The sequence below is a fragment of the Nannospalax galili genome, unplaced genomic scaffold (assembly GCF_000622305.1).
Source record: "Nannospalax galili isolate Female #2095 unplaced genomic scaffold, S.galili_v1.0 scaffold2124, whole genome shotgun sequence".
Taxonomy (NCBI): Eukaryota; Metazoa; Chordata; class Mammalia; order Rodentia; family Spalacidae; genus Nannospalax; species Nannospalax galili.
In genome coordinates, this window is record NW_008351698.1 from 47,664 (window position 1) to 73,562 (window position 25,899).

General features: G+C 45.5%; 3 protein-coding genes across 5 annotated transcripts in view; all 3 read left to right on the top strand.

Annotated features, from left to right (window-relative positions):
- The window catches only part of Rab5b (RAB5B, member RAS oncogene family), a 29,754-nt gene extending 20,895 nt beyond the window's left edge, over window positions 1-8,859 (top strand). The window contains exons 3-6 of the mRNA XM_008848690.3: window positions 1,843-1,994; window positions 2,636-2,758; window positions 4,838-4,931; window positions 6,619-8,859. Coding sequence (XP_008846912.1) covers window positions 1,843-1,994; window positions 2,636-2,758; window positions 4,838-4,931; window positions 6,619-6,734 — 485 coding nt within the window. The 3' untranslated portion in view covers window positions 6,735-8,859. The remainder of the gene's footprint in view (window positions 1-1,842; window positions 1,995-2,635; window positions 2,759-4,837; window positions 4,932-6,618) is intronic.
- A 1,718-nt stretch (window positions 8,860-10,577) lies between these two features.
- On the top strand, window positions 10,578-15,646 carry Suox (sulfite oxidase). The gene is made up of 4 exons (XM_008848691.3): window positions 10,578-11,559; window positions 13,056-13,118; window positions 13,396-13,573; window positions 13,762-15,646. The coding sequence occupies exons 1-4, from the start codon at window positions 11,471-11,473 to the stop codon at window positions 15,169-15,171; spliced, it is 1,740 nt and encodes a 579-aa protein (XP_008846913.1). The 5' UTR covers window positions 10,578-11,470; the 3' UTR covers window positions 15,172-15,646.
- A 596-nt stretch (window positions 15,647-16,242) lies between these two features.
- Window positions 16,243-25,899, top strand: part of Ikzf4 (IKAROS family zinc finger 4) — a 49,118-nt gene continuing 39,461 nt past the window's right edge. For 2 of the 3 annotated variants that reach the window (XM_008848692.2, XM_029553858.1), the window contains exons 1-3: window positions 16,553-16,932; window positions 24,679-24,756; window positions 24,910-24,982. The gene's annotated coding sequence lies outside the window, so the exon portion shown is untranslated. Of the gene's footprint in view, window positions 16,464-16,552; window positions 16,933-24,678; window positions 24,757-24,909; window positions 24,983-25,899 lie in introns of those variants that run through there. The other variant, XM_029553859.1, reaches the window with a different exon arrangement.

A 25,899-nucleotide genomic window follows, 5' to 3' on the forward strand; every position in this document is an offset into this window, starting at 1 on the left:
TGCCATGTGGTTTCTGGGAACTGAACCTAGGTCTTCTGCAAGAATAGCAAGTGCTCTTAACTGCTGAGCCATCTCTCCAAACCAGCTTTTAAAATTTTGCAGTTTCTTTTTTTTTTTTTTCCTTTCATACAGGGACTCATCATGTAGCCCAAGTTGGCTTATAATTCACCTTGTACTCAAGGATGATCGGGACCATGAATTCCTTAACTTCCTGCCTTTACCTCCCAAGTGCTAGAATGAGTTGTGTGTCATCATGCCCTGAAAAAACTTCCAATCTTTTTTTCTTTTGCAATCTCTTGGGGCGGGGGGGGGGGGGGGGGGGGGGGGGTGTACCTATGTCTACAGTGCCTGCAGAGGCCAGAAGAGGGCATAAGATCCCCTGGAACTGGAGTTCAGTACAATTGTGAGCCACCAGGTGGGTGCTGGGAACAGGAGCCTGGGTCCTCTGCAAGAGTAACCATTGTACTTATCCAGTGAGACATCTCTCTAGCACAAATCCCCCACCCCATGTTTTTCCCTTTTAAACAAGATTTTGCTAGGTAGACCACCTAGGCTTCAGATTCACAGAGACCTGCCTATCTTTGCTTCCTAGTGCTGGTATTAAAAGCATGTACCACCATGCCTGACCTAATAACTTCTAATTCTTGATTTTACTTCTATCTGAAATGTATTGTCTCTTATATGTTATTCCCTTAATTGTGGTTAGGAGAGGGATGAGGAGTATAAGAGCCAGTTATCCCCTGTCTCTCATACTTTATGATATGCCCCATAGCTACAGAAGTTTTATTTAAGATTTTTTTTTTTTTTTTACTTTGGGGGCTGGAGAGATGGCTCAGCGGTTAAGAACACGACTGTTCTTGCAGAAGACCTGGGTTGGAATCCCAGCACACACATAGTAACTAGCAACTATAACTCCAGTTCCAGGGGATCCAACATCCTCTTCTGTACTCGTGGGCATTGCACAAGTGTACTTACCTACATACAGGCAATACACATATACACATAAAATAAAAAAAATAAAATATGTAAAAAAGATTTTCTTACCAGGCATGGTGGTGCACGCCTTTAACCCCAGCACTCGGGAGGCAGAGGCAGGCAGATCTCTGTGAGTTCAAGGCCAGCCTGGTCTACATAGTGAGTTCCAGGATAGCTGGGGCTACAGGGAGACCCCATCTCAAAAAGACCAAAAAAAAAAAAGATTTACTTTTAATCCTGGGGGTGGGGGAGTGTATGTGCATGTGAGTGTGGATACCCTCTGATGCCAGAGGCCTTGGATTACCTAAATCTACTGGAGTTACAGGTGGTTGTGAGCCACCTGGCATGGGTGCTGGGAATTGAACTCAGGTCCTCTGGAAGAGCGGTATGTGCTCTTAAGTACTGAACCATCTCTCCAGCCCCCAGCTAGAGAAGTTTTTTTTTTTTTTTTTTTTTTTTTTTTGGCTAAGGGGAAAGGGCAGCCTTGGATCTTTAATTTTGGGACAGGGTCTTATACTTAGGGGCAGGCCTTGAACTTTTGAGCCTCCTGCCTCAGCCTTTCAGGGCCAGATCAAGGGTACTTTTTCTTGTTAAATACAGGGTTTCATGTAGCCCAGACTGACCTCAAAGTTGTTAAACGGCCAAGGATTACCTCAAACTGCTGAGCTTCCTACCTTTACTCCCAAATACTCAAAGGCAATCTTAATCTTGTTTCAATACTTAGCATATAAGGAGAACATTAAACCTGTACTTGACTGGCCTGGTGGATAACTAGTCTCAGGATGAGACAAGATCATTTGAAGAGATTGGGATTGTCCCATTGATCCTCCCACTTACAACTTCTCCCCTACATTTTCTTATTCATAGCGGCCTTCCTCACCCAGTCTGTGTGTCTAGATGATACAACAGTCAAGTTTGAGATCTGGGACACAGCTGGGCAGGAGCGATACCACAGCTTAGCCCCCATGTACTACAGGGGTGCCCAAGCTGCAATTGTCGTTTATGATATTACTAATCAGGTAAGTGGGCCAAGAAGATTCTTGGTTTTGTTTTGTTTTAATTTTTATTTATTATTTTTATTTTATGTGTATGAGTGTGTTGCCTGCATGTATGTGAGTGCAGTCATGTCATGCAATGCTGTGGAGGTCAGAAGAGGGCTTTGGATTCCCCTGGAACTGGAGTTAAGGACGGTTCATAGCCACCATGTGGGTGCTGGGAATCGAACCCAGGTCCTCTGCAAGAATAGTCAGTGCTTCCAGCCTCTGAGCCATCTCTTCAGCCCCTCTTGGTTTTATTTCTAAAAATTAAATTAGGGTGGGAGAGAGGAAATGGGTTCTTCATATAGTGAAATTAAAAGTCCTAAATATGGTGCACACCTTTAATTCCAGCGATGGGAGGCAGAGACAGGTGGATCTCTGAGTTCAAGGCCAGCCTTGTCTCCACAGTGAATCCAGGCCAACTGTGGCAACAGGAAGACCCTGTCTCAAAAGACCAAAAAAAAAAAAAATCCAAAATATGCTTCCAGAAAGTAAATAATTCCTAGACACCTATGGTTTTGGTGAGGGAAGAGTGCCTGAAAGAGATGTTATGAGACTGGATTTTGAAGTGGTAGTTGTGGATTAGCACTCATTCCAGCCCATTCTTTCTCATGCTTTCCTAGGAAACTTTTGCCCGAGCGAAGACATGGGTAAAGGAACTACAGAGACAAGCTAGTCCTAGCATTGTGATTGCCTTAGCAGGGAACAAAGCTGACCTGGCCAACAAGCGAATGGTGGAGTATGAAGTAAGATGCTCACAGAGGCCCTCTCTAACACTCCCTCTGCCTTTGGGACCAGCTCTCTGAAAACCTCAAGTGAGGCACTCATGGTCTCATTCCCTAATTCTGCTCCAAATTAAATACAGCAACACAGTAACCCAAAAGACAATGAGGAGATATTAGAGGAATCAAGATCACGGGTACGGAAGTACCAGTTGCAGAGTACCAGTGTGAAGATGGGAGGGATCAGTTAAATCTGATGTAAGGAACTATTCACATGTCATAACCAAAAAAGGTCCAAAACAATTTACTCTTCTCTCCCATAATTAAGATTCTTTAGGCTGAGGAGGTAGTTCACAAGGACTTGAGTTTGGATTCCCAGCACCTACATAAGAAGGTATGGCAAGGTGGCACATGCCTGAAATCCCAGTGCTGGGGATGCAGAGACAGGTGTGTTCCAGGATCTAGCTGAAACAGTTCCAAGTTCAGTAAGAGACTCTATCTCGAAAAGAAAAGTGGGGCTGGAGAGATGGCTCCGTGGTTAAGAGCACTAGCTACTCTTCTAGAGGTCCCACCAGCACCACACATGGTAACTATCAACCATCAGTAACTCCAGTTCCAGGAGATCCAATGCCCTCTTTAGGCCTTGGCATATTTACACACATGTGGTACACTTACATACATATAAGCAAAACACTCAATTTTTTTTTTTTTTTTTTTCCAATTTCGGGGCCAGGCATGATGCTTCATACTTTCGGGTTTTTTTGTTTTTGTTTTTGTTTTTTTTGTCTTTTTGAGACAGGGTCTCCTTGTAGCCCCAGCTGTCCTGGAACTCACTATGTAGACCAGGCTGGCCTCGAACTCACAAAGATCCGCCTGCCTCTGCCTCCCAAGTGCTGGGATTAAAGGCATGAGCCACCACCCCCGGGTGATGCTTCACACTTTTAATCTCAGCACTCAGGAGGTAGAAGGAGATGGATCTCCGTGAGATGGAGGCCAGTATGGTCTATGTAGCAAGTTCCAGGCTAGCTGGGGCTACAGGGAGACCTTGTCTCAACACACACACACACACACACACACACACACACACACAAATAAATAAATAAATAAATAAATAGAAATTTAAGTGGAGGCCAGCAAGATGTCTTGGCAGGTAAAGGTGCTGGCCATATAAGATTGGGACCTGATTTCAATCTCTGGAACCCACATAAAGGCAGAAGGAGAGAACCAATTCTGACCTCTATCATCATACCATGGCACATGGGCCTCTGCACAAACACAAACATTAAATTAAAAAACTAATGTGGAGGGACTGGAGAGATGACTCAGCAGTTAAGAGTACTTAATGCTCTTACAGAGGACCCAGGTTCTGGGTTCAGTTCCCAGCACCCACATAGTAGCTTAAAACCATCTGTAACTCCAGTTCCAAAAGATCCAATGCCTTCTGGCCTCCATGGGCTCCTGCACATAAACTCATATAAGCACACATACATATACATAAAAGCATAGTTTAAAAAAAAAAGTCAGATGTGGTGGTGCATGCCTTTAATCATAGCACTTGGGAGGTAGAGGCAGGTAGATTTCTGTGAGTTTGAGGCCAACTTGGTTTACATAGGGATTTCCAGGCCAGTGAGGGCTATACAGTGAGGCAGACCCTGTCTGGAAAAACAAAAATAGAACATAAATGTGGAGTCTGGGTGTGGTGGCTCATGCCTTTAATCCCAGCACTCGGGAGGCAGAGGCAGGCAGAGCTCTGTGAGTTCAAGGCCAGCCTGGTCTACATAGTGAATTCTAGGACAGCTGAGGCTACAGGGAGACCCTGTTTCAAAAAGACCAATTGAAGATAACTCAGTTCAATCTCTGGCCTCCACACGCACACAGTAGCACAAACAAATGAATAGGTATGCACACACAAATTCCTGACATCTCTTTGTTGGTTATAGTGGACATAGTTCATGTTTAGGGAGTCATCACCAAAGTATGGGTTTGTGCCAGACTACAAACTGGCACAAATGTCATTGAGAGGAGAAAACATAGAATATTGCCTAGTTCTAGAGTGCTACATGGGAGTAAATAAACAATACTTAATTCTCTCATCCCTTTTAGGAGGCTCAGGCATATGCAGATGACAACAGCTTATTATTTATGGAGACTTCAGCCAAGACAGCTATGAACGTAAATGATCTCTTCCTGGCAATAGGTAAGGTCAAAGCAGTCTGAGATCTTCCTCTCTTGTCTATAAGGTAAAATAATCATTAACCTAAATCAAGGACAGGTGGAAGTGTCTGCTTTTATAATATTAGGTATGGAGCTGGGGATATAATCAGTGGTATAGTACTTGCCTAGAAAGTTACAAGGGTCTTATTCTTCAACACTGCAAAGAAAGAACCAACAGGGCTAGAGACAGCTCAGTGGTTAAGAACACTGGTTGTTCTTGCAGAAGACTCGGGTTTGAATCCCAGCACCCACATGGCAGCTAACAACTGTCCATAACTCCAGTACTGGGGGATCCAACAGCCTCTTCTGTCTTCTACGAGCATTGCACAACATGGGTGTGCTTACCTACATGCAGGCATAACACTTATATACATAAAATAAAAATAATAAAATATTTTTAAAAAACAAAACAATAAAAGGCCTTAGCTTCATGCTGGGCTTGGTAGTCTTGCTTGTAATGCAGCACTTGGGATTGTCACAAGTCTGAGGATAATTTGGAATACATAGTGAGTACTAGGCCAGCCAATATTATAAGAGTTGTCTCGCCGGGCTGGTGATGCATGCCTTTAATCCCAGCACTCAGGAGGCAGAGGCAGGTGGATCTCTGTGAGTTCAAGGCCACCCTGGTCTACATAGTGAGTTCCAGGACAGCTGGGGCTACAGGGAGACCCTGTCTCAAAAAGAGAGTTGTCTCAAACAAAAAAAAAACCTTTCAGCCTGGCATGGTAGTAGTACACACAGATAATCTCACCAATGGTGAGCAGGGCTTGAGGGAGAAAGCAGCCTAGGCACTTTATGAAGACCTTATACAAAAATTTTTAAAGCTGGTGACTGGAGAAATAGCTCAGTGGTTAAGAACACCAGCTGCTCTTACAGAGGACCTGGGTTTGATTCCAGCACCAACATGATGGCTAACAATTGTCCATAACTTCAGTTCCAGGGGATCTGATGCCCTTTTCTGACCTCCCTGTGCGTTGCATGACACAGGTGAATTTATACACATATATACACAAAAATAATTTAAAAAAAAAATTTTTTTAAGCCAGGTATTGGTGGCATAGTCCTATAATCTCAGGACCTGAGAAATGGAGGCAAGAGGATCAAGAGTTCAAGGTCATCCTCAGCTACATAGCAAGTTTGAGATCAGCCTAGAGTACATGAGACCTCACTTCAAAAATAAAAAAAATAGCTATGCCTAGTGACACAAGCCTGTAATCATAACATTTGGGAGGCAGGGGCAGGTGGATCTCAGTGAGATCAAGGCCAGCCTGGTCTACATAGTGAGTTTCAAGCCAGCCAGGGCTACATAGTGAGACCCTGTTTCAAAAACAAGAAAGCTAACAAAAAACCTAAAAGTAAAAACGGTATAGTGGAGCACATCTGTAATCCTAGCATCTGGGAGACAGAAACCAGAGAATTAAGAGTTTGAGGCCATCCTGGACTACAGAGTGAGAGAAACCAGGGTCTGAGGTATATAACTTTGTGGGTTCAGTCCTTAGCACTCAAAAAATCTCAAACAAAAGTGTCTGTCTCCAGCTCCCTTGTATTTAGTGTAATTTGCAACCCTTGTCCTTTCAGATCATTCTTTTAGTCCCAGTAGTCTGTTTCTGGAGTTTGTGTGTGTATATGAGTAAAATCTACCGTACTTTGTTTCCTTTTTTTATCTTTAGCAAAGAAGTTGCCAAAGAATGAACCCCAGAATCTGGGGGGTGCAGCAGGACGAAGCCGGGGTGTGGATCTCCACGAGCAGTCCCAGCAGAACAAGAGCCAGTGTTGTAGCAACTGAGGGGGTGGCTAACAGCAGACAAGTATGGAGTTAGCACGAGAGCTAAGAAATAACCTCCATCCCTATCCCTCAGCACACAACCCCTACGGTAACAGCACACTGAGCTCTGGCTCCCAAGGGCTGCCTCCTGGCAGCTCCGTCATGGCACTTTTTAACGCTTCAGCAACCAACACCAGGCAGCTGTTGCCACTGGCCTCCTATGCCCTATTCCTGGGTTTGGGGTCAAATCCCCCAGGATTTAACTTCCAAAACAAACTTTCTTCACTTTGTATTATAGGTGCAAGACAGTGATTACTTATCTTTACTTCTTCCTGTGTTCTTTCTCTTTTTTCAGAAAAGACTTTTGTCTCCTGCCTTTTCTTCTTTTGATCAATCCCTGTTCTTGATCCTGTTTTCCTTTTCCCAGGATGATGAAGATGGTGAAGCCAGGAACTGAGAAGGGAGGTTTCTAGTTTGGTTACATTAAGGGCCCTGGGGGCAGAGTAAGGCTCAGAGCAGGAGGGAGTAAGGAAACATTTTCTTTTTTGTTTTGTTTACCTGGTAGAAATTTCTCATATTTGAAACACTGCAGTATCCATGAGTTGGACTTGTGGAGGGTGTTCCTTGGTAGAAGTGAGAATAGGGAAGCAAGCTCTCAGGCACCATGTGGGAGCTGTATTAGCTAACTGAATAGAGGTAGAGGTGCAGAGTCATTTTTGGCTCTAGAACTCTTCCAAGGCCCAGTTTTCCCTTCCTCATCCCCTTAGGTAGCTTCTCCCACTACAGTGGGGTTGGACCCGAGAGTCCTCCAAAGAATCTTCACTGGTTGCCTGTACCTTTGACTCAGCTGTGATCTCGTTGGAGCAGGTACCAGTTTCTGATACCATTCTCTAATTTATACATAGGCATTCCCCTACCCTGGCCTTGTGATGGCCTCTACCCCAGACACCATCCCCCTGCAGTTTGCACTTTAATTGATGGTAGTTGAGTCAGGATACTTGTTTTATGGGGGTTTTGATTATTTGCATATCCTACAACCTTCTTTTTAATTAAATGGAATCTGAGATGTATGAGGTTTGGGGAGGCACTACAGAAAACAGTAACGGTGGCAGCTACTCAAGCCCCCTTTCCACTGCGAGCTTCCTCTGACTGATTCATAACCTCTGTTCTTGCCAGCCTAGCTCTTGAGTATAGCTTTGTCTTGAGTGACTGGGGAATGGCTTCAGAATAGCATGGGCCAAGGTACTAGAGTAAAGAGAGGTCAGGCAAAAAGGAGGATCTTTCTATCTTTTCCCAGGGTTCACATTCAATTTGCTGTATCTTACCATGTCTTTTCTACTTTCCTGTAAATAGGTATAGCCTTCTTCACTGTATAGTCTATTCTGTCTCCTGTTTCCTATTAGGCCCTTTTTCTTTTCTCTTTTGTATCTTGAGTTTAGTTCTTCCATCTTCATCCCCCCATATCGTCTCTCTGGTGTTTAATCCATGTACCACTAGAGGTTAGTACCACAGAGGCTTACTTGTGTCCCACTCTAAACATCTGTTCCTATGGACAGGTGTAGCTAGAACTGAAGGTGCCTCACAGTTGCCCACAGCATCAGAGGACCTTGGTCCTTCTAAATGTCTGGCCTCTTCACATCCCACAAGTGTTTTAGGATGTCCGTGGGAAACTATCAGTGCAAGAGAAAACTCAGTTCTTTTGATTTTAGCCAGAGTTTGGGGAAATTTTTCAGAAATAAAAACTGACCACAGTAGCCTAGAATTAGAACCTTTATGCCCCTTTGGCTTACAGACTACCTTCTGTCCCAGAGCAGCTGAGAAATCCATGAAGCTGAGATTCTCAAGGACTTGACAAGTTCTTCCACTTAGGCCTCAATTCTCTTCATTTTCCAGGGGCAGCCTTAGTACCCAGGGCCCTGAAACAAACATTTCTAACTTTACTTTCCTAGAACCCATTAGTCCTCCAAAGCACCCAGGTGCATCCTTTTTACAAGTGGAAAATCTAGGGTGGGTGTCTAAGTCTCTTAGAAGTGAAATTCTTGTCTCTGTACAGTTTTATTCAAGGAACAGAAGTGAAGATGTTTGATTACCTTGGGGCTGGGAAACCATTTCCCTAGGCTTCTCCCCTTCCTTCCTTTCTTAGGAACAGAATTGGCCTTAGTTTCTGGGCCTATCTGCTGCCTTCCCTCTACTCCTACCAGCACTTCTGCCTTCCTTTGAGCTCCGTTAGGCTTGAAGGATTTATGTGCGTTTTTGTTTTTGTGTTTTAATTTCCCAGATCTTTTTTTTTTTTTCCCTTCTGATCAACTGGGGGGGGGTCAGCTTTTTTCCCTTTTTTTTTTTTTTTTTTTTTTTTTGTTTGTTTCTAAGAAAGCATTTGCCTTTCTTTCCCTTTCCTTCCAACATAACAATCATGGTAACAGACTGCAACTGCTGATTTACCGATGTATTTAATGTAAGTAAAAAAGGAAAAAAAGAAAAGTGCATTGGAGTGTCACTTTGTTTTTGCCATTTGTCTATCCAACACTAGAAACTTGTAAGAAAGGGCACCCAGCAGAGTCTTATGGACTCTCAGACACACATTCTCTTGTATCTTGGCACCTCATTATTCTCTAATCTTTTCTTGAACAATAGAAGGATCTAATTAGGAAAATAGCCCTTTTATTATGTAATCACCCCTGCTCAAAGATGGCTATCAAATCTGACACTGTTCTTTTTGTGTGGTGGGGTATGATCTGTGGATCTCTTGACCATCAAGACTGAAAAGAGGTATATCTTAATTATTTGAAGCAATATTCAAAGTTTTATGTGCATTTTCTTAAGGCCCATTCATATATTAGTTTCTGAAGGGATCCATAACCTAAAGATTAAAAAGAAAAAAGAAAGACAAAGCATTTGGGTGTGGGGTGGGGGCTTGCCTGTGATTTCAGCTACTTAGGCTGAAGCTGGAATAGTTTGAATATGAAGGCAGCCTGAACAATTTACATTTAGCAAGACCTCATTTCTAGGGAGGGAGGGAGGGGGGAAATTGATTGAATTAACTTCGATCCTGTGGTTTCTACTGCAAAAGGAAATTTTCCCCCAGATTTGTTTTTTACTTTCTACTGTACTTGAAGTCTTCAGTCCATCACAGTCTAAAGGGGGCTGAAGAGGAATGAACACAGAAAAGATTAGGTATGGTGCAAGAGTTTAAAATCAAAGAATTTTAAAGGTTTGGTGTCAGGCAGTCCTAGCTTTCCAGTTCCATTTCTTCTAATTCACTAGTTGTGGGCCTTGATCAAATTAGTATTGTCTGCCTCACTTTTTTCATCTGTAAAATGAAGAAATACTGAAGTTTAAGCTGGGTATGATGGTGCACACCTATTATCCCAGCATTTGGGAGTTGAGGCTAGAGGATCAAGAGTCCAGGGTCATCCTGGGGTATATACCAAGTTTGAGACCAGCCTAGGCTACATGAAATGCTGCCTCAATAAAAAGTATATGTGTGGCATTAGTAGATGTGGGAAGAAGTCATTCCAGGTGCTTATTTGACAGGGTCTTGGGAATATAGCTCAGGCTGCCCTCAAACTTCAGAATCTCCTGCTTCAGCCTCCCAAATGATGGGAGTATAGGAGTGTGCCATAATACCCAGCCAAACCTTTCTGGGGTTTTTTGTTATTATTTTTTTAAATATTTTTATTAGTGTATGAATGTAGTGCCTGCATGTATGTAAGAGCACTCATGCCGCAGTGCCCTTGGAGGTTAGAAGAGGGTGTCAGATCCCCCTGAAACTAGAGTTACTGACAGTTGTTAGCTGTCATGTTGGTGCTAACCAAGCCCAGATCTTATGCAAGAGCAGCCAGTGCTCTTAACCCATGAGCCATCTCTCCAACCCATTTTTGTTTTTAACAATTGTTAGGGAGGACAACACTCAGGTTGGAAACCTTTCCGTTTCCAAAAACTTTAAAGCCCAAATCAACTTTTCATTATTTCCCCTTTCCTTCTTAGTACATTTCTTACCTCAGGGTCACTGATTCCTGCCAGAAGTTCTGCTTGACTAAAAGGGAAGAAAAATCTTCCAAATTAGTAAGATTGTAACTCAACTTCTGATCTCTAGAGGGCAGTCTATAAATATGTTTGCTCCTGGTACAGGGATTAAATTTGACAAAATTTCAGTTCCACAAAAACAGTAAAGAGTAATTTATTATATTAGTACCCCTCACTTTAATACACAAAACCATATATTCACACCTTTGAATGTTAAACCTGTTGCTCTTTTTAAGTGGATTTTTTTAATCTATGCAAACTTTAAAAGACAGTTTTCAGCGTTGTTGGTTCCACATTTTAGAAATTCAGCTAATCCAAGGACTCTCCAAATCTGGAGCAACTATTTAGGTGTCGTTTCTGCTGCCATTCCTGGGTATAAGAGAACGGGATGACTGACCTTGCTTTCCCTAAAAGACAAGCAGGACTACTGTAGTTGCAACATAGGCGCTTGTCAAATAACAGCTGAGACTTGGTGCCGCCCGGATCTGGAGGCCTCCTCCGGGAACTCGCTTCTGCCATCCACCTCGGGGCGTCGTCAGCTCCCACTGCTTGGGTTCCGGACATCTGTGAGGGTCCTACCTTCCCGGCTATAACAGCCGCTGTCCCGCCGGGGGAAGGGGGGGGCGCTGGTGGTGCCCCGCCTCCCCTGTCGGTCACTGCAGCTGCCGCCATGGAGGGGCCAATGGCTGCACTGGGTGAGGGGCTGAGGCTTCCTAAGCTGCTCACGTCACATGCTGCCAGCCCCGCCCCGGCCTTGCCTAGTACTTCGAGCCCAGCGGGTAAAATTGCTCAAATTGCTCAGCTGCGGACACCCAGCCAGGTAAGGGGGCTGCGGCAGGGAGGGCGAGAAGGGAAGGCAGCGGTTGGGCGCCTGGGCCTTGGGTATAACAAAGGACTGGTACCTCCATCTCTGATGCCCGGGTGTTCTTGGGGTCACGGGATGTTGCTACCAGGCCGTCTTGTGCCTGCTGTTCTGCCTGAGTTCTGGACAAAACTATCCTACATAAAGCGCTGTGGAGTACAGGGAACCTGCATCGAGGTGTGGGGTTTCTCTCTGTATTGCAGCAGAAGGCCACCCCTCCCAAACGTGGGACTCTAGTCTACTCCAAGCTACCGAACTTGGAGATGGCAGAGAGTGAGGATCCCCCAACCCAGGAGTAAAGTATAGACTATTTCCATCTCCCTGTCTCCCCATCCTAACAGCCGCACTCGTGGCATCTCAGCAGCTGGGACGATTCTTACTCCCCCCAACTTTGACTCCCTGGGTCAGGGCTCTTCTCAGAGGCACTGGACTGTGAGGAAGAAACTGCTGCCGGACAGAGAGCACAAAAATTAACTTCCTTCTCCAGCCCATCCCCTGACACCCAGGCCATTGACTCCTCAATTTGCTGAGATCACTAGAATGGCATACACAAGGTTAGGGTGGAGACAATAATTGGGGTTCAGTTCCCAGCTGGGGTCAATTTATTTTTGGGGGTGGAGGGAACAAAAGGAACAATTAAATACAATTTATTACTTGTTTACTCTTCATATCACTTCTAGGTAGATGTTATTTCAGAGATGAGGACATAAGTTCTGAAAGGTTTGCTATCTTGCTTAGGAAGCTGGTTAATGACAGCCTGGTTTTACAAACCCAAGGCAGTCTGCCCCCAGGATCTGTGCCTCTTTACCCCCATCTGCTGTCACTACCTTTTGTAGTGTTTGTCCTTGTTTTCATCAGTCTGACTTTAGAAATAATTGAAAACGGGACCTGGGAGTGTAGCTCAGTGGTAGAACACTTGCCAAAGATTCTCCTGGCCTAGGATTCAATCCCCAACAGCATTTTTTTAAAAAAGCAAAACAAGGGCTGGAGAGATGGCTCAGCAGTTAAGAACATTGACTGTTCTTGCAGAAGACCTGGGTTCAAATCCCAGCACCCACATGGCAGCTAACAACTCTGTAACTCCAGTTCCAGGGGATCTGACAGCCTCTTCTGTCCTCCGCCGGCATTGTGCAACATGGGTACACTTACCTACATGCAGGCAATACACGCATACACATAAAATAAAAATGATATTTTTTAAAAATTGTCAAACTGGACAGTTGATGTTTGGCACCTGTCCTTTAGGCCTTTGGCCTAAGGCACTGTTCTTTCTAGAAGCTTCTGTTCCTTTCTGCCCCTACCCTATTCCCTTCTACCTCATCAGCACAATCTATCTTTGAAGTGCTTCCAGTTCACTCTAAGAACCCATTTGGAACCCTCATCTCAGGTCTCCCTAATGTCCCCTCACAGGAGTTTTCCTGTTTTGAAACTCAGACTCTTCCTCCTACATACAGGTCTTCCACAATGCTGCTGCTGCTGCAGAGAACTGTGGTCATGGGACTTCGGCAGTCTGTCAGGTAGGACATCCCATCCCAGTACTTGTCTCCCAGCCTACATCCCAGGTAATGCCAGATAATTATATGGCTGTTAGTTATCTGTCAGATATTTATCTTATCTGATAGATAAGATAGTTCAGAGAAGAATAGGGAAAGTCATATTTCACTGGTCCCACCCATCCTGGAAGAAACTAAATTCCAACTGAAGGAATCAATGACCAGTTGGGAGAGACAGGCCCCAGACCTTCACTGGTGCTTTTGTGGGACTTTATGTGCAACTAAGAACTCTTTCTTCCAGACTTAAGTCAACTTCCTCAAGGCTCTGTATTCAAGCATGCTCCACAAATGATTCATATACGCCCCAGCACTCCAGCCTCACCTTCTCCAATGATAATTCAAGCTCTGGGCGATGGAGAGTCATGGGGACCCTGCTAGGCCTCGGTACAGTGTTGGCATATCATGACCATCGGTGTAGGGTAAGTGGAGAAGGGGCTTCCTTGTAGTGAGTTCCCCAGACAACCCAGACTGTGATTCATGTTCTTGCCCATGATGGCACTGTTTGTTCCTTTCATTTCCCAGTGACTAAAACTGTGGGTGGGTTCACAATGACCTAGAGTGATTTCATACTCTGTTCCTTTTCACTTTCCCTCTTCCCTGCCTGCAGGCTGCTCAGGAATCACCACATATGTACACTAAGGAGGATGTGAGTTCCCACAACAACCCTGAGACTGGAATCTGGGTAACCCTAGGTTCTGAGGTCTTTGATGTCACAGAATTTGTGGGCCTACACCCAGGAGGACCATCAAAACTGATGTTAGCAGCTGGTGGTCCCCTAGAACCCTTCTGGGCCCTCTATGCAGTTCATAATCAGTCTCATGTGCGTGAATTATTGGCTCAGTACAAGATTGGGGAACTGAACCCTGAAGATAACATGTACCCCACCTTGGAGACCTCTGACCCTTATGCTAATGATCCTGTGCGCCACCCAGCCCTGAAGATTAACAGCCAGCGCCCCTTTAATGCAGAGCCTCCCCCTGAGCTGCTTACAGAAACCTACATCACACCCAACCCCATCTTCTTCACCCGGAACCATCTGCCTGTACCTAACCTGGACCCAGATACCTATCGCTTGCATGTAGTAGGGGCACCTGGAGGTCAGTCGCTGTCCCTGTCCCTGAATGAATTGTATAAGTTTCCTAAACATGAGATCACTGTCACTGTGCAGTGTGCCGGCAACCGGCGTTCTGAGATGACTCAGGTCAAGGAAGTAAAAGGTCTGGAGTGGAGGACAGGGGCCATCAGCACTGCACGCTGGGCTGGGGCACGGCTCTGTGATGTTTTAGCCCAGGCTGGTCACCAACGCTGTGAAACTGAGGCCCATGTCTGTTTTGAGGGACTGGACTCAGACCCCACTGGCACTGCCTATGGAGCATCCATCCCTCTGGCTCGGGCCATGGATCCTGAGGCTGAGGTCCTCTTGGCATATGAGATGAATGGGCAGCCTCTGCCTCGTGACCATGGCTTCCCTGTACGGGTGGTGGTTCCTGGTGTGGTAGGTGCCCGCAATGTCAAATGGCTAGGCAGAGTAAGTGTGGAGTCAGAGGAAAGTTATAGTCACTGGCAACGGCGAGATTACAAAGGCTTCTCTCCATCTGTGGATTGGAACACTGTGGACTTTGATTCAGCTCCATCTATTCAGGAACTACCTATCCAGTCAGCCATCACACAGCCTCAGGACGGGGAGACTATAGAGTCAGGAGAAGTGACTATCAAGGGCTATGCATGGAGTGGTGGTGGTAGGGCTGTGATTCGGGTGGATGTGTCTTTGGATGGGGGACTAACGTGGCAGGAAGCTGAGCTAGATGAAGAGGAACAGCGCCCCAGGAAGGCCTGGGCCTGGCGATTATGGCAGCTGCAAGCCCATGTGCCACCTGGACAAAAGGAATTGACCATCATTTGTAAAGCTGTGGATGACAGCTACAACGTGCAGCCAGACACTGTGGCTCCCATCTGGAACTTGCGAGGTGTGCTCAGCAATGCCTGGCACCGTGTCCATGTTCATGTAGTCCCATGAAACCATGAAATGGAGCCATCTACACCTGAAGGTCCACCTCAACCCCTTTTCCTACCCATCCTTAAACTTTACTGCGTCAGAAAAACTTTGGCTTCCTCTTCTTGGATTTTACCTTGTACTGTGACTTCCTAAGCCAGACCCAGGAACACACATTGCACATTTCCACCAAGAGCCCACTCTCCTTTGATACTATTTACATACCTCCTGTGCCAGGAGGGAAGCTATTGGAGCAAGAGACTAGAGGTGAGAAAGTAGTTCTGAAGACAACTAATTTCTCATCCCGCTATGCCTATTCTTCCATCTTCCATCGTGGCCTTATTTTGTATTTCTTGAATTCTTCAGCAAATGTCTGGTGTATCTAAGAAGTACACATTACTACTTTCTATTGCTTCTGGGTTGCAAGGGGGTTCGGTTCCTCTTATAGCTCTACTTTTCTAAATATACCAATAAAGTGTCTGTTTATGACTGGAGGGCCTCTTGGGCTTGGAGAATGAATTTCTTGCAAGAGGGAGCCAATGAAAATAACCCAAAGCCTGGGGGAGGGGAGGGTGCAGGCACTGGAAAAATTAAAAAGTGGGTCTGTCACCCTCTGCAGCACCGCCAAAGTCACTGACCTGGGGATACCTATACAGAAGCGATTTAAACATTTAGTACCCTCAGATTCACCCCCCCCCCAATTTCTCCGCAATTGCCAGGAATGGCAAAGAATGCTTGCTAAGAGTCAAAATCAATATTAGGAGGGGCAAGAGCAACCTTGGCACCAGGGGCAGCCGTGCCGTGCCAGGGCAGATGGGGCGCCCCGTATGCGCCTAGTTTGCAAATTAGATGCAGAAGAAGAGGTACATTTGAGTTAACCTCAACACTACAGGGCCTTTTGGACTTTAAAAAAAAAAAAAAAAAAAAAAAAAAAAGGTCTTTCGGTGCTCGGCTACTCTCCCCTAGCTCCTCTCTTTTTTTCTCAGCAGTCTCCCGGGCTGGGGGCGCTCGGTGTTTGGCCAAGCCTCCTGTCGCTGGTAGTAGGACCGGAAGTTATTCGGGAGGGGGGGACGGCCGTAATGGGGGGGGCTTTGTGGGGGGGCCGGTCCCTCCTCAGGTGAAGCCCCTGATGGAGATGGAGCCGCCGCCGCTGGGCGCCCGGGTCCTGGCTTCCGCCTGGCTGCCGCCGCCTCCGTGACCCCGTTCTCCCCGCACTGGGCCACTCGGGCCAGAGTGGAGGACCCCCACCCTCTCTCCCCCAGCACATCCCTTCTTCCCAACCCCCTACAGCCTGCGCGCGCGCGGAGACGCCTCAGGTGAGTGTGGGGCGGGGCTCACGCGAGGCGGGGGCGGGGTCTCGGCCGCCGGGGGCGGGGCTTGAGCTAGAAGTAGCCACAATGGCGGGGCGGCAGGGTGGGCAGGGAATGGGGGCTGGGGCCGTTGGGACAGAAGATCGTCTGCAGTCCTTCGGCCTGAGACCCCGCGTTGGATGTTAACAGGGAGATGGGTCCAGAGAACGCTGTGGCCAGGCAGGAACTTCCGTGTGGAGGCTCCTGTGTGGGGTAGCACGGGACAGTAGGGAAAAGCAAGGAACCCAGGGGTCTGAGAACCGGGGAAGAACAGACCTAGGCCTAGTGGGAATGGCTCTGGGAGGCCGTGGAAGAGTGGGAAAAACGTGGAAGAAGCAAAGTGGATTGCAGTCTGGACTCTAGGGTGAGAAGCGTGGGGAACTTGAGAAGCCAGGCTGGGGTAGTCCTTAAGAGACCTAACAGAGTCACCCTCCAGGTGAGCCACAGCTTGGAAGCGGACGGCCTGCTTCCTGAATGTTGAAACCATCCTCGGCTGCCTCCTCATACAGACCCAGTTATTTTCTTACTCTTTATCTGCTAGATATACTGTTTGATTTGGTGGGGTTTTGTTTGGTTATTTGATCGATGTATGTGGACTTGCATGCCAGGGCCGAGTGTAGAAGTCAGAATAGCTTTGGAGTGGGTTCCCTCTTTCTACCTTTATGTGGGTTCTAGGGATCCAACTGAGGTCACTGGGCTTGCAAGTGGAGCAAGCTCCCTTATTGGCTGAGCCATCTTATCAGCCCTGGTTGATTTTTCCAGACAGGGTCTCATGTAACCCAGGTGGGCCTAGAACTCAACATGAAGGTGATAATGACCTGGAGTTCCTGAACTTGTGGTGATCCTCCTGCCTCAGCATCCTGAGTGCTGGGATTGCAGGTGTGCCTAGATGAATTTTCATTCAATTTCTCTGTGGGTTTTGTTTGGCTGGCTGATTTTGGTTTTTGGTTTGTTTTTGAGAAAAGGTCTCAGGCATGTCAGTCTGGCTTCAAACTTGCTATATAGCTGAGGATGACCTTGAGCTTCTGATCTTTCTGCCTCTACCTCCCAAGTGTGGAGATTGCACATCTTCAGCACCATAATACCTGGATCTTTTGTGTTTTGTTTAAGTCATGACTAGCTCTGTATTGGTCCTAAGAGGAATGTTGGATGGAATGTGGACTTCTTGATGTGAGATGTCTCAGAAATAAAGTTCCCCATTTGTTCATCCAAGGTCAAGATTTTACTCCTGGGAAGATTTGATATATTATCAGCTAATATGTGTAAGCCTTTCGACCTTCTTTCACCTCGTTATAAACAATACTATCAACCGTTATGACTCTTACTAGGGCAGGGACAGAGGCACAACTCACTGCTGCTGCCTAAAGCAACCTGAGGAGCTTCCTTAATCTTTTGGGGACTTCAACTCAGGAAAAATCAGTCTTGGTTTTGAGACAAAAAAGAATTTCAGGACAAGACAGTACGAAGAGATTTTTGGGCTTGTTGACATGGCACTTCAGGGAAAACCTAATGACCAGACCTGAATCAAAGAGAGAACTAACTACTGAAAATTGTCCTACATGTTGTGGCGCGCACACACACACACACACAAGACAGGTGGGGCTAGAAGGATGGCTCAGTGGTTAAGAGCATTGACTGCTCTTGCAGAGGATCCTGGTTCTGTTGCCAGCAACCACATGGCAGTTCACAGCTGCCTATAACTCAGTTCCAGGAAAATCCTACACCCTCTTCTGGCCTCTGTGGGCATTACATATATGGGTGTACTTACATGCATACAGGAAAAACACATATAAAATCTTTTATGAGATTTTTGCCATGCATGGTGGCACATGCCTTTAGTCCCAGCACTTGGGAGGCAGAGGCAGGCTGATTTCTGCAAATTCCAAACCAGCCAGTAAGTGAGACCCTATCTCAAAAAGCCAAAGAGAGAGAGAATTTTTTTCAGGGCCAGGGGAGATGGCTTAGTTGGTAAAGCACTTGCCATGTAAGCATGAGTTTGAATTTCCAACCCCTTATACAAAAGCCAGCACATATCTGTAATCTCAGTGCTGGGTGGGACAGGTAGCCAGGTGAGCCTGACAGTAAAGTAAGTTTTCTCTCTTCAGATTCAGAGAGACCCTTTCTCAAAAAATAAGTTGGGGAATGATCAAGGAACACACCCAGCATCAACCTTTCCATACATATACACAGTGCATATCCACGCACAAAAGAGATTTTTAGGGAGCTGGAGAGATGACTCAGAGGGTAAGAGCATGTACTGCTGTTCTAGATGACCCAACTTTGATTCTCAGCATCCATGTCAGGCTGGCTTACAACTGCCTGCAACTCCAGCTCCAAAGGATCCAACACATTCTTCTGGCTTCCACAGGCACTGCCCTCACAGCTGCAAGCCCCCCCCCACCGACATACACACAATTTTAAAATAGTAAAATAAAAAAATTTAAAGTTTTGTTGTTTTTAAGTTTTTCTTTTTTAAATATTTTATTATTTTTACATGCATGTGTATATTGCCTGCATGTATGTAAGTACACCTGTGTCATGCAATACCCACGGAGGACAGAGAGGCATCACATCCCCTGGAACTGGAGTTACAGACAATTATTAACTGCCATGTGGGTGCTGGAATTCAAACCCGGGTCTTCTGCAAGAACAGCCAGTGTTCTTAACTATTGAGCCATCTCTCCAGCCTGTGTTTTTTTTTTTTCTTTTCTTTTCTTTTTAAGATGGGATCTCCTTTGTAGCCACAACTGGCCTGAAACTCAGTATGTCGACCAAGCTAGCAATATTTTATTATTTTTGTTTTATGTATATGAGTATATTGCCTGCATGTATGTGAGTGCACCCATTCATGCACTGCTGCAGAGATCAGAAGAGGACTTCAGATTCCCCTGGAACTGGAGTTAAGGATGGGTCATAGCCACCATGTGGGTGCTGGGAATTGAACCCGGGTCCTCTGCAAGAGCAGTCAGTGCTCTTAACCACCGAGCCATCTCTCCAGTTCCCAACTCTCATATATTTAATTCTGTCGTGTTAGTCTTCCCTCATTCCTCAAAGCATCTGTAGTCGGAAAGTGCCAGCTCTGCACTTTCCATCCTCACGGCCAGTCATACAGCCTTTGAGGCCTGGATGTCTCCCTTACTGATATTTGCTCACTTTGCCTGGGACACATTTATATTTTTAGGAAACATAGAAAACAGGTCCTTGAATACTTCAAATATTCCACTTTAGATAAATTCTGAGGACAAGGCCAGATGAAAGGTCAAACCAGATAATACTTGAAAACAGTGTCTTATGTGGTAGGTGTGTGTGCTTTGCTGGTAATCCCTAACCTCTATGAAGACTAGGTTAGTGAATCTTCCTTGGTGGTGTACAAGAAACTGTAGCCTTCTCTACAAATGGCCTGAAGCCCAGGCATCCAGACAGCTCCTTAATTCCTAAGAACAGTAAGATTAATGACTCCTGAGACAAAAATAGTCTCAGGAGGGCTGGTTGTGGTGGTACACGCCTTTATTTCCCAGCACTTGGGAGGCAGAGGCAGGTGGATCTCTGTGAGTTCAAGGCCAGCCGGGTCGACATAGTGAGTTCCTGGCAGCTGGGGCTACAGAGAGACCCTGTTTCAAAAAGACAAAAAAAAGAGAAACTAACTTTACCATTGGAAAGCAGCAGAGGTTTCCCTGGTGTTTGAGCAACTTCAGAATTGTATCTTGCTCTAGTCAGTAAACACTGATGTCACAAGCATGTTGTTGCCCACTGAGTACAGTTAGTTCAAAGGCAACTTTGGAGCAAGCCCCTTCATCTCAGTAGGTTAAGGGTAAGGCAGATTTCAAAAGATGCCTCAGAAGTCCTGCCTTTTTCCCAAAGAAAATGCGCATGAACTTTTCTTATTTCTTCTTAGTTGGAAATTGGCAGCTTATAGTTTCCAGCATGGGAGAAACTTATCCCACCTGTTAATCTCCCCATGCCTCTACCAACATCTACAAAAGAATTCTTTTCTCTCAAATTGGCGTACTTTTTCACTCCTCTCTTTCTCTTACTCTCTTCACATACAGTGAGTGTGCAGACACACTAACTAAGGAAGTTAAACAAGGACTAGTTATTGTTGGTCAGGTGTTTCCAGCTTCCTTTACTTGGAACAATAAAATATGTGGGGCCCTGTGGATGTGGATGATGCCACAGGCAGAGGGACTCCCTCTCTTTATTGGTCCCATGGCTCTGAATTCCAGGCTGTTGATTTACCTCATCTTTTCAGAAGAGTTATAGGCTGTATTCTGGAAACAGAGAGATGGAGTCAAGGTTTATCAGAAAAAAACATTTAAGGCTGTTAGGAACCTGGTCCTTAGGCGCGAGATCAACCTTGTAGGCACTGATGTAGCACATAAACAGAGCTGAGTTGTCCCTGAGCCAAGGAGCACTGTTTTTGCCATAAAAAGATCCAGTGAGCACTTGGTATTATCCTCAGCACATAATTTCTGAAAAACCATGAGAGTAGGAAGATATTTCTTCATAAAACTTGTGTTTCCAGTTCAAGGACTTAAGTCACTGGACACAGACCGAAAAACTGTTCATGCATAAAACAATTGCCACATAAGTATGAGACTGAAGTTCATATCCCCAGTATCTGCATAAATGCCAGAGGATATGGTGGCAGAGGCAAGGAAGCCCCAGAACAATTCAGCTAACTAGACTAGCTGAACTGGAGAGTTCTGGGTTCAGCTGAGTGACCCTGGCTCAATGTACTTGGTGGAGAGAGATTAAGGAAGACATTCACTATGTAGCCCTAGCTGACCTCACTATGCAGGTGAAGCTAACCTCAGAGAATTTACAGAGATCCACCTGCCTCTGCTTCCTGAGTGCTGGGATTAAAGGAGTACACCACCACATCTATCCAAGATTCTTTTTGTTTGTTTGGTTTGGTTTTGTTGTTTTGTTTTGTTTTTCACAGGGTCTCCCTAGTCCCAGCCCTCCTGACCAGCCTGTGGACCAGGCTGGCATCTATCTCAGAGATCCACCTGCCTCTGCCTCCCAAGTGCTGAAATTAAAGGTGCAGGCAGGCCACCCTGCCCTGTATCCAACCAAGAATCTTTGTTAGCCAAGGAACCTGAAAATATCTTTCTGGCCCAAGCAACAGTGAGCTCTTGTCATCAGTGTGTATCAGGTACTTCTGGCCAGGATTCCCACCAAAGACAATATTTTCTATCAATTTTTGACACCCTACCCTAATCAAGACTTGAGATAATCCTATTTGGGACATTTTTTGCTTCAAAACTGACTAGTATAAACTCAAATTAATACCAGCCTGATGGAACAAGCCTGTAATCCCAGAACTCAGGAGGCTAAGGCAGGAGGATTGACATGAGTTCCAGGCCAGTCCAGAAGATATAGTTCCAGTTTAGGCTGGATATCAAGATTCATTTGGGCCAATCCTATGACTCAGGAGGTAAAGACACATACTGCCAAGCCTGGTAAGCAGAGTTTGACCCCTGGGATTCACATGATGGAAGGAAAGAACCAGTTCCCACAAGTTGTACTCTGATTACACATGTGTTCTTGTATACCTGCACACTTGCAGACAAAATAAATATAATTTTTTTAAAAGGGGGGATGTGCATGGTGACTCAGCAGGTAAAGGAACTTGTTACCAAGCCTAAACATCTGAGCTGAATCCCCAGAATCCACGGGGTAGACTCCCCTGACCTCCACACAACACACACCATTGCATCCACATTGTGGCATGCACATACCTGCTCATAAATAAATATATAAATACATATATAAATAAATGTAGTTTTTTTTTAAAAAAAAAAAAGCCCGGCATGGTGGCACACACCTTTAATCCCAGTGCTCTGGAGACAGAGACAGGTAGAGTTCTGTGAGATCAAGGCCAGCCTGGTCTATGTAGCAAATGCCAGGCCAGCTGGGGCTTTAGGGAGACCCTGTCTCAAAAAGACCAAAAAAAAAATTTTTTTTAAACTAAGTAAATAATAAATAAATACTTTAAAATTTTTATTAAAATAAATAATTTTAAATAGCACTCTTGCAGAGGGCCTGATATCAGGCAACAACTCTGTAACTCCGGCTCCAGGGCGATCTGGCCTCTGCAGGCACCTGCTGTCACATGCACATGCCCATACTTGGACACACACACACTCACAAAATTTAAAAATAACAATAGAACCTAGCGAGGTGGCTCAGCAGTTAAGAGCACTGGATGCTTTTACAATGGACCTAGGTTGGATATAAGCTAACAATCTACCCTTACTATAGTTCCAGGGTATCCGATGCACTTTTCTGGCCTTTGCAGGCATTGCATACATGTAGTACACATACATGCAGGCAAAACACATAAAAATAAATAGTGCCAGACATGGTGGTGCGTGCCTTTAATCCCAGAACTTGGCAGTTAGAGACCAGCTGATCTATACAGAGAATTCCAGGCCAGCTAGGGCTACATAGTGAAACCCTATCTCAAAAAAACAAACAAATTCTTTAAATTTCGAAAATAATTGAACTAGGGGCTGGAGAGATGGCTCAGCAGTTAAGAACACTGGTTGCTCTTACAGAAGACCTGGGTTCGAATCCCAGCACCCACATGGCAGTTAACAACTGTAGGTAACTCCAGTCCCAGGGGATCCAACAGCCTCTTCTGACATTGCATGACACAGGTGCACTTACCTACATGTAGGCAATACATGAATACACATAAAATTAAAAACATTAAATAAAAATTTTGGGGGCCTTTTTGAGACAGGGTCTCCCTGTAGCCCCAGCTGTCCTGGAACTCACTATGTAGACCAAGCTGGCCTTGAACTCGAGAGATCCACCTGCCTCTGCCTCCCAAGTGCTGGGACTACAGGTGTGCAACACCACGCCCGACTAGAAATAAATCTTTTTTTAAAAAGCTAGGTGTGGCTGGGCATGGTGACCCACACCTTTAATCCCAGCACTGGGGAAGCAGAGGGAGACGGATCTCTATGAGTTCAAGGCCAGCTTGGTCTACATAGTGAGTTTCAGGGCCAGCTGGGGCTACAGGGAAACCCTGTCTCAAAAAAAAAAAAAAAAAAAAAAAAAGCTAAATGTGGTGACTCACTCACTGGTAATCTCAGGGCTGAGGAGTGGAGAGAAGAGGGCCCTGCTTGGCTAGTTCCAGGCTAATGAGACTGTCTCAAAAGTCAAGGTGGAAGCTGGGCATGGCAGCGCAGGCCTGTAGTCCCAGCACTTGGGAAGCAGGCAGAGGCAGGCAGATCCCTGTGAGATCAAGGCCAGCCTGGTCTACATAGTGAGTTCCAGGACAGCTGGGGCTACAGGGAGACCCTGTTTCAAAAAAAACAAAAAAAGAAACAAAAAAAAAAGTCAAGGTGGAAGCCAGGAGTGAGTTCCAGGTCAGCCAGGGCTACATAGTGAGACCCTGTCTGAAAGAGAGAGAGGAACACACACACACACACACACACATATGTCAAGGTGGAGCTGGCAAGATAGACCATTTGCTGCAAGCTGGTCTGAGTTCTAGCCTAGGGACACATATCGTAGAGGGAGAAAGCCAGCTTCCTCAAGTTGTCCTTTGATTTCCACATATGTATTGTGACACACGTGCACATACGCATGCACTTACACATACAAATAAATAGGAATGACATCCAAAGTTGTCCTCTGGCCTTCACATGCCCAGGTACACATGTGCACATGCGCACACACACAAACATATATACAATACATATGCACATACAATGTACACAAAATATACACACATAAATAAGCATAGAAAAGGACTGTGTCAAAGGCAACAAAAAGCTGGGCATGGTGGTATACACCTATAATCCCAGCACTCTGGAGGTAGAGGCAGATGGATGTGAGATCAAGACCAGCCTGGTCAACATAGCGAGTTCCAAGCCAGCTGATGCTATAGGGAGACCCTGTCTCAAAAAAACCAAACCAAACAAACAATGAAGAAATCTCAATTGAGTTCCCCTGCTCTGCTTGCCCTGCTCTACCCAAGCATACAGCTGAACAGTAGTGACCTTGTAGGATCTTTCTAGAAACACAAGACACCAAAAGGCTCCAAAAGTATCATCTCATGTGCATCACACCTGTCCTTAAATCCTGAAATGAGACATGGAGTGGGGTGGGGGACATGGGGGTGATTCTCCTCCTTTACATAAACCTCAGCTTTCTCTCTCTTCCACAGTCTTCATGGGGAGGACAGGGAAGCACAAAGAAGGAGAGAAAAGATGCAGCCATCTGAGATCTAAAAGGAGACAATGAGGTGATCTATCCCCCTGCCCTGGTGGTCTTTTTCCAGGCTTCACATTTCAGACACTGGCCATTCCTTGCATGACTTGGGAATTCATCCCCTCTGCACTGCTCCCCAAGCGCTTAGATAATGAAGCTGAGCTGTCTTCATCTGTATTATAAACAGGACGCTACCATCTACAGCCAGCTGAAAAGATGAGTCAACTTTCTTCTGTAAGACAGACATGAACTGAGCAAAGGTTGGTGGGTTTCCTTCCAGGCCTCTAAAGAGCATTTCAGAGCTACAAGTTGGAAACAAGCAAAACATCTAGATTTGTTTCCTGGAAAGGTGTGTGTAGTCAGTTTACAGACAACATCTAATTCCACATCTTTCTCTAACCTGTGAGCCTTTTTCCTTCCCCAGCTCTGTAAAGCTCCCATAGAAAACAGAGCTATCGTCCATTGTTTTTGTTTTTTGCTTTTGGGGTATTTTTCTGTCTTTTTGAGACAGGGTCTCTCCGTAGCCCCAGCTGATGTGGAACTAGCTATATAGACCAGGCTGGCCTTTAACTCCCAAAGATCCGCCTGCCTCTGCTTCCTAAATGCTGGGATTAAAGGTGTGCACTATCACACCGGCTTCATTGTTTGGTTTGTTTGTTTTTTCCTCTGATTTCATTCTGTTCAGGAAGGCACAGATGGGAGAAGAGAATGTTGTGGTTATGGGTTTAGTCTGCATGTGACTCCTGAATTCCTGAATTACTCACACCTAAGACACCGGAAATAAATTCTGTTTGAACTTAAGATCGTTGGATTTTACCTCAAAACTCCTGAGGGAAACCAGAGAAAAGTTTTCTACTCCTCTCTTGCTGTTTGGGAGATAACCCAAAGTATGGATGGAGCCTTGACACTGTCTCCTTCACCTTCTGCCCCAACATCATTCTCCTTGCCGCCTTTCTACCCATTAAACACAAGGAATCTGTTTTAGATCCCAGTTGGGAGTGTTACTGGTTCAAACTGGATTCTTTGGAGGATTTGAATGGTTTTATTTGGGTGTTGGTTTTGTTTTGTTTTGTTTTGATTTGAGACAGGGCCTCATTGTGTAGCCTTGGTTGACCTGGTACTCACTATGGAAACAAGACTGGCCTCAAACTCATGAGATCTGCCTGCCTCTGCCTCC